Below are 12,095 nucleotides of genomic sequence, written 5' to 3'. Positions count from 1 at the left end.
AAAACTTCTCAAGCGTCGTCGGAACAACCTTGGCAACATGAGGGCAGGTGTTTTGTCCGCAGGCTGTTTAGAATATGCTGTAGAAGTTTCTCTGGGAAGGCCTTACAAATGGTTCAAATGGCTCTGAGCACTATGGGACTTAACTGCTGAGGTCATCAGTCCCCTAGAACTTAGAACTACTTAAACCTAACTAACCTAAGGACATCACACACATCCATGCCCGAGGCAGGATTCGAACCTGCGACCGTAGCGGTCGCGCGGTTCCAGACTGTAGCGCCTAGAACCGCTCGGCCACCTCGGCCGGCGGAAACCCTTACACATCCTCCATTCAGTCCTGATCTCGCCCCATGCGATTTCCGTATTTTTGGAGCCTTCAAGAAAGCATTCGTGCCCGTCGATTTACTTCAGACGAAGGGGTGCACACCTGCGTACAATCATGGTTTCGTAGACAACAGTAAACATTTTTGCACGAAGACGTTGACCATAGTGTCTCAAAGTGGATAAATGTACGTATTAACAGCTACTACGAAACATTAAACAATTTATTAGCCTTTTCCCATCTGTCTCGTTTTCATTTGGTTGCCCCTTATATTATAATAATAGGTAACATGGACTGAAAGTGGTTATTGCGATTACATTTGAAACAATAAAATATTTATTAAATTTTTTCCATTTGTCTCGTTTTCAATTGATTGCCCCTTATGCTATAATAATAGGTGATACGGTCCGAAAGTGTCACTGGGGTTGAATCCGACAGAACAAGAGCTAACAGCATGCAGAGATTTCATATAGCAATTAGAAAATGTACTTTCTACAATAACATATTCATTTCCTGAAGTAGACACACTGCTATGACAACGTTTTTACAGTGTTTAAGCGAGTCTTCATTGGTTGGTTGGACAACATATGACACATTTTCTTAACGAAACAAGCAGACGACTCAAGAATTTTACTTCCGATGTATATCCGACAGCTGTGTGGGTCATTAAGGTGCAGAAGAATCTGGCAAGAACAACGATGCGTAGAAGCTTACAGGATTTTGTATTGTATGTCTAAGAGCTCTTCAGTTATAGAGAGACAGCTAGAACGTCGAAGGCAGAATTACAGCTCATCAGCCTTTTTCAGTAGAGAATGTGTTAATAAACTGCCTTGAATTATTTTCACTAAGGGTACAGTAACAGAATTCTCCAGCAGTTCTGGACTAAGAAGAGGAGAGAATATAAAATGAAAATTAATAGGCTCGTAATTGGGTAAACGAATAGAAATAACCATTGATCTGAAACTTTAGTTTTTGCCGGCATGTAAGATGTTCAAATAACTTATGGGAACACGGCCTAGTGACGACTTCAGCAACCGCCGATATTTCCACATGGCATACTTTCATTTTCAAGGCACAAGTATAGCAAGTAAGTTGTGTGGGAGGGAAAGCTTCCTTGTTCCATTTGTACCTTGAAAATCACGGAGTGTGCATATTCCCTTTAGTTATTTGTGTAACTATTGATTTGTAAAAAGATAAAATAAAATTAATAATTATTGGTGAAGGAACTGATCGTCGTAGGGACACAGTCGGTAATTTTTGTAGTGTCCCATGTGCAAAGGGTGGTAGTAATTTTATTTATCTCTTGATCACATTTACAGGGATAGCGATCGGAACATGTCCAAAATACTCTTCGCTGCGTAGTCTACAGTTGCTTGTTGCGTGTTTGTGTAGATGTTGATGTCAATCACATAATCAACTGTCACTAACGACGTAGTAGAAATGCATGAAGTTGTGACCAATTTATAGTATTACTTTGTAACTATAGCGTCTCCACTATATTTATAATGTCTTTTAAAACCTCGATGTTTAATATAATGATGCAAAATACACTATACAGTGGCTTGTAGCGTATTTGTGTAAATGTAGATGTCACTTACAGAATGTACCATCCTTTATAGGGTATCAGTCCTAAAGGGCATGTGACAGTTATTTTAGTGCTTGTTTGACATTACAGTGTCGTCCTACATTTTTAAAGTTTTTGTAAAATCTCGATATTTAATATAATGGTGCGAAGTACCCTCCACTGTGCATTCTACCGTGCCTTGTGGCGTATTTGTATAATGTAGATGTCAAATACATAATCCACCGTCACTAGTACCATACCAGTCATACATGCCCATGACTTTGTGACCGATATTTTAGTGTTTGTTTGGCACTAGAGCGCCTTCACTGCATTTCTGAAGCCCTTGTAACGCCACGATATTGAGAGGATGGCGCGTGTGTTGCAGGTGTACGGCAAGACGTCGCATCTCAAGGCGCACTTGCGTTGGCACACAGGAGAGCGGCGGTTAGTCTGAAACTCACTACACTCGCTAATCACATACTTGACTTCGTGATCGATATTTCAGGTGAAGGTAAATTCTTCTGGGAGATTTGGCAGCGGCGCATTCCTCTTCAGTCTACTTCTCCAAAACACGACGTTTCGTCGCCTCTGCTGGGATCTTCGTCAGGAGTCTTCTGGTGTTCGCCTGGGTGACGTAACACTGTCGGAAACCTGTGTCGCGTTCCCTTGTAAAAGCACATTTTGCTGTGCTCTTTACGAAGAAGTGGAGAACTGGGTAAAACTTCTTACATTATCACTGATGGACCATCGTCATTGGTATAGGCCTACAACTTCAGTATTTATACAATGCAAAGACGGTGGACTCGCACTCGAGAGGACGCGGGAACCAATCCCGGTTATCCAACACAGATTTGCTTTTTCCTTAATTTCCCTAAACCGTGTAAGTCGAATGATTGCTTTGAAACGGAACAGCCGATTTCCTTGCCCCAATCGGAGTTTGCGTTTCTTCTCTAATGACGCCGTCATCGACGGGGCGTGAAAATCTAATCTTCCTTACCTCTGTTAGTTACTTCCTTGATGGCGAGAAGCCACGAGCCAAAAGTATGTAGCTACCACCTGTGTAGAAATTAGGGTCATTCTTAGAGATATCTTCACGCCATCAAGAAAGTAAATGCCTAGTCAAGGTGCGCGAAGTATATGAACTATCAAGATGGCGGCAAAATAACTATGATATTTCGGCAATATTCTCCCTCTCTTTTGCCTCCAGCGATTAGTGCTTACGCAGTGACGATGGCCCACCAACAGCAGTGGAATGGAAACAATTATCAAGGAATCACCTCGGCGGAACGATAGCAGTATTCAGGGTGACCTACTGGAAGAGTTTTCAGGCGAACAGTAGTATACTGATTTGTTGGAAACAACTTCTATTTGTGTAGTGTTGCAGTACGGATAGACTGGAAGGGAAAGAAGTATGCGCCGTCTCCCTTCCATCAATGACAGCGGTATACTAGCCATTCTAAAAACGTCAATTTCCCTTAAGCGCACGTATGTTGGTAACATTCTTCCTCTCTTGTTACCAGCTATTATGACCTAGCCAATGTAACCAGACGAATTTTATTTAAAATATTTTCTGTAAACAGTACAACACAGCTGTTATGTGTTTAAAGAACGGTATAATGTAACGAATCAAACTTGGAGGATGGGCGTGAAGTCTTTCCTCCATTAGAAAAATTATTAGATACTGATACGTGGTTTGTTGCAAATGGTAGCTTAACTCATAAAATGTTTTTATGGATACAGTTCCACATGCGCTATGTTGTTTGCTCGCATAACGTACGCGGTATTCAACTTCTCTCTATGTGTTTATCAACATCTTCCCGTCCCCGCCTCTGCAGCATCTCGTATTCGTACCACAAGAGTTCGCACATTATTAAGTGGTGAAATGTCTGGTGAACGTGGGGAAAACGATGGCCCGTCTCTACCGATCTGCCTGGAAAGGTTTCATCCAAGAACTGGCGAACAAATAAACTGCCTGTGTGGCGGTGCGCCGCAGTTGAAACTTCCGTAACTGAGGTGTCAAAAATGTTCAAATGTGTGTGAAATCTTATGGGACTTAATTGCTAAAGTCATCTGTCCCTAAACTTACACACTACTTAACCTAAATTATCATAAGGACAAACACACGCACCCATGCCCGAGGGAGGACTCGAACCTCCGCCGGGACCAGCCGCACAGTCCATGACTGCAGCGCCTTAGACAGCTCGGCTAATCCCGCGCGGCAACTGAGGTGTCAGGACACATGTAGAAGACGGTGTCACCCCTCCAATACCGACACGGCTGCAAGAGAAGTAGACACGACATTTTATTTTTATTGTTCTTGTTTACGTTGGTCGTTTTTAGAGATCCTTGAACAGTAATTCTGACGATGAAGACCTGACCTTCAAAACGCGTAATTCTAGTGTATATGGGGTGGAGCGCCATCGTGCATAAACATCGTACTTTCCGGCAGGTGTTTATCAGCCGGGCTGGGGATGACGCGATTCTGTAACATATCGACGTACCTCTCACCCGTCACGGTAGCAGTTACAAAACCAGAATCACGCATTTCCTCGAAGAAAAATGGCCCGATAACGGTAGATGTGGTAAATCCAACCCATACCGTGACTTTCTCGTCGTGCAATGGAGTTTCCACGACAGTTCTTGCATTTTCGGTAGCCCAAATTCTGCAGTTGTGGGCATTGACAGATCCTCGGAGCGTGAAATGAGCTTCGTCGGTCCACAACACGTCACTCAACCAATCGTCCTCTTCCGCCATCTTTTGAAACGCCCACACCGCAAATGCCCTCCGCTTCACTAAATCGCCAGGTAACAGCTTATGATGCCGATGGATTTTGTACATATAGCATCGGAGGGTACGCCTAAGTGCCAACCAAACAGTAGTTATGGAATGCCGGTGCGACGTGCGACTGCACTATGGCGATAGGATCGTAACGCTGAACTAGCACATTCCCCATTCTGATAATACAGCTTCACGAAAAGCGCCTTTTCAGGTAACGTCAACATGCTGCGACTGGTGGCGCATCTGATTCTCTCTCTCATTACAGCTCCTTTTATATACGATTGTCATGCACAGTCACTGACGTTTTGCTGTCCAGCGCCATCTGTCGGACATTTTGTGAACTTTGTTTTTTTTTTGTTCTAATAAAACCCCATGTAATTCCAAGCACGTGTGTCAGTTTTTACCTCTCTATCTACATTATTCCGTGATTTATTAAGTTTTCAAATTTATACTGACTTTTTGATCACCCGGTACATTTCGCTACCCTTTTACATTTGTCACCTCAGTGTAAGATCTTTGATTGGTTCCATGATGCCATTCTATGAAGAATTTTGTCCATCAATTCCATTTCTTCGGAAAAAGTACAGAAATACACAGTTTTATGAGTGATCACTGCGTTAGTTTCCAATTGTCCGGTCACCCAGCAGCACCAGAAAACTCCTGACGAGGATCGAAGCGGAAGGGACCGAAACTTCGAATTTCGGAGAAGACGTTTCAAGGGGGACGTAAAGCATCCTGATCTCTAAGCAGATTTTACTTTCAATGACAACGGCCACGAAAGCCTCTGCAGACTTAGATATTGCAGGTCTTTGTCTGGTGCTACAGCGCCTTCACAATAGAATTTTCTCTTACTAAAGTGGCCGTGAAGCTGCCGTGTGTAAAAGAGAGGCGCGCCCGCTGTTGCAGGTGTACGGCAAGACCTCGCACCTGAAGGCGCACTTGCGCTGGCACACGGGGGAGCGGCCGTTCGTGTGCAACTGGCTCTTCTGCGGCAAGCGCTTCACGCGCTCCGACGAGCTGCAGCGCCACCTGCGCACGCACACGGGCGAGAAGCGCTTCGCGTGCCCCGTGTGCAACAAGCGCTTCATGCGCTCCGACCACCTGGCCAAGCACGTGAAGACGCACAACGGCGGCGGCTCCGGCTCCGGCTCCAAGAAGGGCAGCTCCGAGTCGTGCTCTGACTCGGAGGACGGCGCGTCGCAGCCGGCGGCGTCGCCCGCGTCCGTGGCGCACACGCCGCCGCTCGACGACGTCAAGCCGCCGGGGCTGGTCTGAGCCCGGTGGGGTCCCGCGCTGCTGTACCCGCCCTACCACCACTAGCAGCCGCCGGACCCCGCCCCGGACACGACGCCCGGCCTCCCAGCACCGCTGCCCGCCGACGCCCACTGCCGGGGAAGACGCCCGCACGAGACGCCGCCGCCTCCGGCGTCAGTGTCCGATCCGACGTTTGCCGCTGTGCTCCGGCGCCAGCCGATTACCGAGTACACAAATCCACATCAGACATGTCTGGTATTCCTCCTTTGCGGACCTTCGATCGTCTTTGAGATAATCGAATAATGGAACAGAATCGCGGTTGTCTACATTACATCAACACACAAGTTACGTCCGAAACGCCAAACTATATAACATTTCCCTCGTACCACGTCTGCAGCTATAATCAGAACTGATCTAATGGTAACTTTACATCTATTATCAACCGTCATTTACACGGGACAATTTTTCACTGAGTCGGTGAAGAATGAGACTTTTGGGAAGAGTCCGATTGATTTCGTAACAGTAGTGCATGAGTTGGAGTGACATCTCAGACAGCTCAGTAATACTATTTTCTGCAAAATATGATATTCCAGAATGAGATTTTCACTCTGCAGCGGAGTGTGCGCTGATATGAAACTTCCTGGCAAATTAAAACTACCGAGACTCGAACTCGGGATCTTTGCAAGTGCTCTACCACTGAGCTACCCAAGCACGACTCACGGCCCTTCCTCACAGCTTTACTTCTGCCAGTACCTCGTCTCCTACCTTCCAAACTTTACAGAAGCTCTCCTCCGAACCTAGAGACCACTCGCCCGCGAAAGGCAAAGATGCCGAGTTCGAGTCTCGGTCCGGCACACAGTTTTAATCTGCCAGGAAGTTTCAAAACATGGTAATGTAGGTTCCAGTCCCTGGCCAGCACACGCCCTTAATGTAACAGTGCTGCAGAACGTATTGCAGTTACCTCAGTAAAAATGGGGCTACGTTATCAATTGAATAGAAGAATTCATTTATGGACACATTATAATGTGTAGAACCGCCTTTGTTGTTCACCAAGAAATCGTGTTTCCCGTTTATAGTACTTCGTACTTTCTCAAGATGTCAGTAAGAACAAGCACTGATGGAGCTATCATGTCATCGTTACAATTGCGCCTTTTCGACGTAATAACAGAGCAGTATTGAACGAGAGTGACACTCTACACATCGTAAAATGATGTAAATTACATGAAATATTGTCAATGTAAATATTCTTATCGCTAATCGCAGTGAATTGTGTCTAAGAACATAGCTTTATTGCGATATCTGTTAAGCGTTAACTGCGCCAATAGTTCATTAATTTACAACCTATCATGATATGCGGAGTTTTACGCTCGTTTAGTTCTTCTTACGCTGAAAACTCTCAGTTCTGACGATGACATGTCATTTCAAAGAATACCCCTCTCCTTTCTAGTCACCCTTGAAATCCTTCACACCACTATCCTCCCCACAGATTACTATCTTCACCTATGGAAACCTCCAAAATACTGTTTTCCTCGAACCGCACAGGCTCCTACTTGTACTTCCTCCTATCGTCTCACCTGCCTCATCTCACTCTGTAGTAAGATCTTCGAATCCATGCTCTCCCGACGCAACCATTACACCTGAACCAACATCACATATTACTGTTAACCAGTGTTGCTTCCGTCTCAATCTCTCCTCCAATGACCAGCTCTGGACCGCTCCCATCTCCTGTCCATCCAGCTCAACTCCCGTTAATACACTATTTTTGCCTCCCTCGGTCGAGAGAAAGCCTGCGACTATGTATGGCACTCTGGTCTCCTTTTTAAACTCCAGACCTATGCACTTCCAGGTAACCATGTCCGCCTTATTGAATCTGTTTTATCTAATCGACCTTCCTTTGTAACTGTTAACAACACCAGTTCCCGTACCTTCCATCTCACTGCAGGAGTGCCACAAGGCTCTGCCCTCTTTCCTCTCCCCTGCGATATTCCAAAAACACCTCCATCAATCCACTTCCTTCAAGGGCTTCTTAAGATAAACCCTGCAATACTCAGCCAGTAATTTCATGACTAACCAAGCGTACCTTCCGTCTCCATAACTTTTTACCTTCCCAATTACGACCCTTCTATCCAGTTAACTAATACACTGAAGCCGGCCGAAGTGGCCGCGCGGTTCTGGCGCTGCAGTCTGGAACCGCGAGACCGCTACGGTCGCAGGTTCGAATCCTGCCTCGGGCATGGATGTGTGTGATGTCCTTAGGTTAGTTAGGTTTAACTAGTTCTAAGTTCTAGGGGACTAATGACCTTAGCAGTTGAGTCCCATAGTGCTCAGAGCCATTTTTTTAATACACTGAAATATCTTGGGCTGATGCTCAACCTCTAACTGACATGGAAACCTCACCTACTAACCATCCAACTGAAAGCCCACAACATACTAAAAGTACGAAAACTTCTAACAGGCCAAACTTGCGGATTACAACCTCTCCAACAATTCTCCACACCTACAAAAACTCGATGCGACCCATCCTCTGCTATGCAAATGTTGCACGGATCAGCATCCAGGCAAAGTTCCCTTCAAATCCTCGAACGCCATGCTCTCTGAATCGCCTTCCACATCTGTTTACCCGCCTCCACATGGATGCTCTACTATCTTATCACATCTTCACCACTCCGCATCCACATGGAACACCTCTGCACTCCTATACTATCCGCAGACTAGATTCCTATAACCGACATTGTCTACCTTCTGATCAGCAACCCTGGTATGCTGCCGCACCTTTATCAACACTTCCCGCCGTCCGATAGACTACATTTCTTCTCCCAACGCAACATCAACCAACTCGCTCTTCCGGAAAAGGAGATCCGCCGGGAAGTTTGTTCCTAATATCATCTTTATCTCTTTCCCATCTTCCCATCTCTGTATCATGGCTCCTTTCTCCCTTTCCCTCTCTATCCCTCCCCACCCTTTTCCTTTTGTTACCACTACTTTGTCCACACACCAAACACCTCCCCACTATATGTATTTTCCACCTCCTGTTCTCCCTCTACCCACCCACCTCCATATCTATCATTTTTCGGCCTGACAGACCCCTATCGTTTCTGCCCACACGTCTCAATCCTGAGGAACATATTCTCTCCTTCAGAGATCACTCACAGTGCAGGTCCTTCAGCTTTTTCAGGGCAGTGCTTCATTGCTTTTTCTCCGAAAAATTTCATCATTCTGCCATGTGATTTTAAAATGGATACATTTTCGTTTCCTATACGTCCGTCTTTGATTTTAAATTAAAAAAACAGACCTAATGTGTTTTTTCTTCAGGTCTTTCATATATTTCTTAAAAAATTCTCATGGCCGATGAGCGGAATATAGTACCACTGACAGCCCACCCCTCACCCCATATGGGCCGAAGGGTGGGCTGTCAGTGGATGAAATAACAATAAACGGAGAAAAACGATCACATTTATACATATCGGACGGGATTTTAAAGTCTGACAGGTGTTGAAGCAAAATCTTTTGCACTACGCTTGATAATGGTCTTAAGGTACGATTGATAATGGTCTCAAGGCCGAAATTGTAATTGTGAAATAAATAGTCTCCACATTTAACAGAGAATATAATGTCCTTCAAAAAACTTTACATGACTGTTAATGCAAACCACGAGAAGTTAATCATTGATGGAGACGTTTTTGTTAATGTACAGCTTTATACGTTACTTTGCGTCTCAGTCAGGAAGGACAGCTATTGATACCATACATTCTTATCGACTCTAAAAATGACCAAAATGCGCTATGAAATTCTTTTACCGCTACAAGTTTCAGGACTAAATTAAAGTTCACTGGGTGAAGTATTTAGAGAGAGTAATTCTATTGGTCGGTCGTGAACAGGACTGTTAGGAAACGACATGTGTGCTGCGTTGGTTTCATAACCGTCTTCGAAAAGTAGGAGGGAGATGTTGGCAGATCCAAGATCTGAGTCCTGCTTTGAAGCGTAAATAGGCAGCTAAGGAAACCATGGTGGTGTAAGCACGAAACAAAAATATTGAGTTGTAGCGTAGATCGCAATGCTTAGATTCCACACTACCCTATTAGGCATTAAAATGAGATTCCTGTATCGAAAGCGAAGCTTAAACAATGTGATGTGACGCAACTGTTCCGTGTTTACTGTGTTGTCTTCGAAAGAGCTATACCTGTCGATAATTACAGATGCAAAGGACGTAACTTAGTGGAGCTGATGTGATAAAAAATACACCGCTGGTAGTAGATTTGACCACTGTTCATTTCCACCATTACTTCTCAGCTAAAAATTTAAGAAGTTACACTTTTTTGTCGTTCGACGTAACGAACGCAGACGAAATTTAAATTTCTTGTGACTGACTTGAATAATAATGTCCTTATGTGACTCAAGTTCTTATGAAATAGTCTCTTCAGATCCTCAGCCAGTCGAGCACATTTCTCCCAAAACTAAATTATTACATCAGTGAAACATCCTGGGTTAATACCTGACCGAATAGTAGTGTACAGCTAAAGTAACTTTTCAACTAAGACATTATCATTGATTTAGTATTTCACATAAAAGACGTTCGCTAGGCGAATAGTGCCCTTTTCACGAAATCGCAGTGTCGTGTGCAAGAAAGAATGAAAGGCTTGTGTAGTTTAGCAGCTGACCTCGTGGATGCTGTTGAGGTGGAAGTGAGGAGAGAGAGGTTTTGCTGTCGGAAGTGATTCTGGAAGTTTCACCTGGCAGTCTAGGCAACTGGGCGAGCAAGGGTGCGTGATGGGCTAACATATCTCTGCCAAAGAGATACGCTTTGCATGGAAGATTAACACTGCAGCTTTCACAGACTACTGAATTATTTGAAAAAGAGTTTCTGTCATGTACATACTATACATATTATAATTAACTTGTATTATACGTATGCTATATATTATATAATAATAGTAATTACGAATTTAATGAGAAGACCAATATGGGGTTGAGTCATAAGGTGAACTGTGAATATTTTTGAAAGGTGCACGTCGATTCAGCCCTCTCCTACTACTACTACTAAATGTGTGTATGTGACATTATGTATCTGTATATATATGTATCTGATTTCCTGCAAATATCTCACAGTATTTGGTCTTATGTACCCGACAGACACAAACCAGTTTCACATATCAGAAAAAAAGCGGCAGCAGAAGCCTGCAGCTTTTTGCTGCACTTGTAGAGGGACAACTCCCGCTTGAAAAAAAAAATTATTTAATTTTAAAAAAGAAAGAATGACAAAATTTTTGTATTGCTTCTTGCAAATGAATTAATGTAACTGAAAGTGAGCTGATGTTTTCACAAATAAAATAACTTGATGGAAGAATACAAACTATGTTGTACGCATTGTCTTATTGACTCCTACACGATACGAAGTAGTTCCTTCCATTTTCCCCTGATACAGATTTGTTTCAACCTGTTCACCGTTTAGACAAGATGTTCAAGAAAAATAGCGTTGCTGTTTTTTTTTTAATTTTCTTTATGATGCTTACATAATTTTAAAAAAAGCTGGTCTGCATTCTACCACTGAATATTTATTTCTACACTAGTTGACACATCCGGCACAGCCTGGGCGGTCCGTTTTACCAGTTTTCTATCAGAAACGTACACAATAAATGAGCTGTGTTCGTAGCGAAACATAGAAAAAAATTAATTCCCATGTATTCGTGATAACACCTTCAAAACTATGAAACACTCGCAGAAAAAATATGCATAATGTACAAATATATAAGTACTGTATCCAGTTCAAGAAACAGGATTCTGAACAGTTTCTATGCGCTGAGGCAGCTGCTTCGCGTGTCTAAAACGCGATTGTGTAAACATCTCTATGGCAACCCCTCTTCATAACTCGGCTACGGTTTTCGCCTAAAGCCGTTTGCGCTTCAAAGTTGAAAGTTGACAAAAGCGCTGCAAGGTTCAGGAATTTGCTTAAGCTGACTCGACTGTAAGAGTGTCGCAATAATAAAGAATAAATGTAAAAAAAAAATCTTCATGTAAGATGCGGCATTTTTTTTTACGTAACTCAGTGTTTATGACGTTACGAGAGGTCTGTTAAAAAAATTCCGGAACTTTGTCCACAAAATTTTCCTACGTCGTTTACCTTTTATCTATTGTTCATGGTCCCCTTCTAAATACTCCCCTCTACAACTGATAACACCTCT

General features: G+C 43.6%; 1 protein-coding gene across 1 annotated transcript in view; it reads left to right on the top strand.

Annotated features, from left to right (window-relative positions):
- LOC126186145 (transcription factor Sp8) overlaps positions 1-5,938 on the top strand; it is a 122,927-nt gene extending 116,989 nt beyond the window's left edge. The window contains exon 6 of the mRNA XM_049928189.1: positions 5,569-5,938. Coding sequence (XP_049784146.1) covers positions 5,569-5,937 — 369 coding nt within the window. The 3' untranslated portion in view covers position 5,938. The remainder of the gene's footprint in view (positions 1-5,568) is intronic.
- The last annotated feature ends 6,157 nt before the right edge of the window (positions 5,939-12,095 follow it).

The sequence above is a fragment of the Schistocerca cancellata genome, chromosome 1 (genome assembly GCF_023864275.1).
Source record: "Schistocerca cancellata isolate TAMUIC-IGC-003103 chromosome 1, iqSchCanc2.1, whole genome shotgun sequence".
NCBI lineage: Eukaryota > Metazoa > Arthropoda > Insecta > Orthoptera > Acrididae > Schistocerca > Schistocerca cancellata.
Note: the sequence above shows the minus strand (reverse complement) of the source record. Positions and strands in the feature narration are given on the sequence as shown.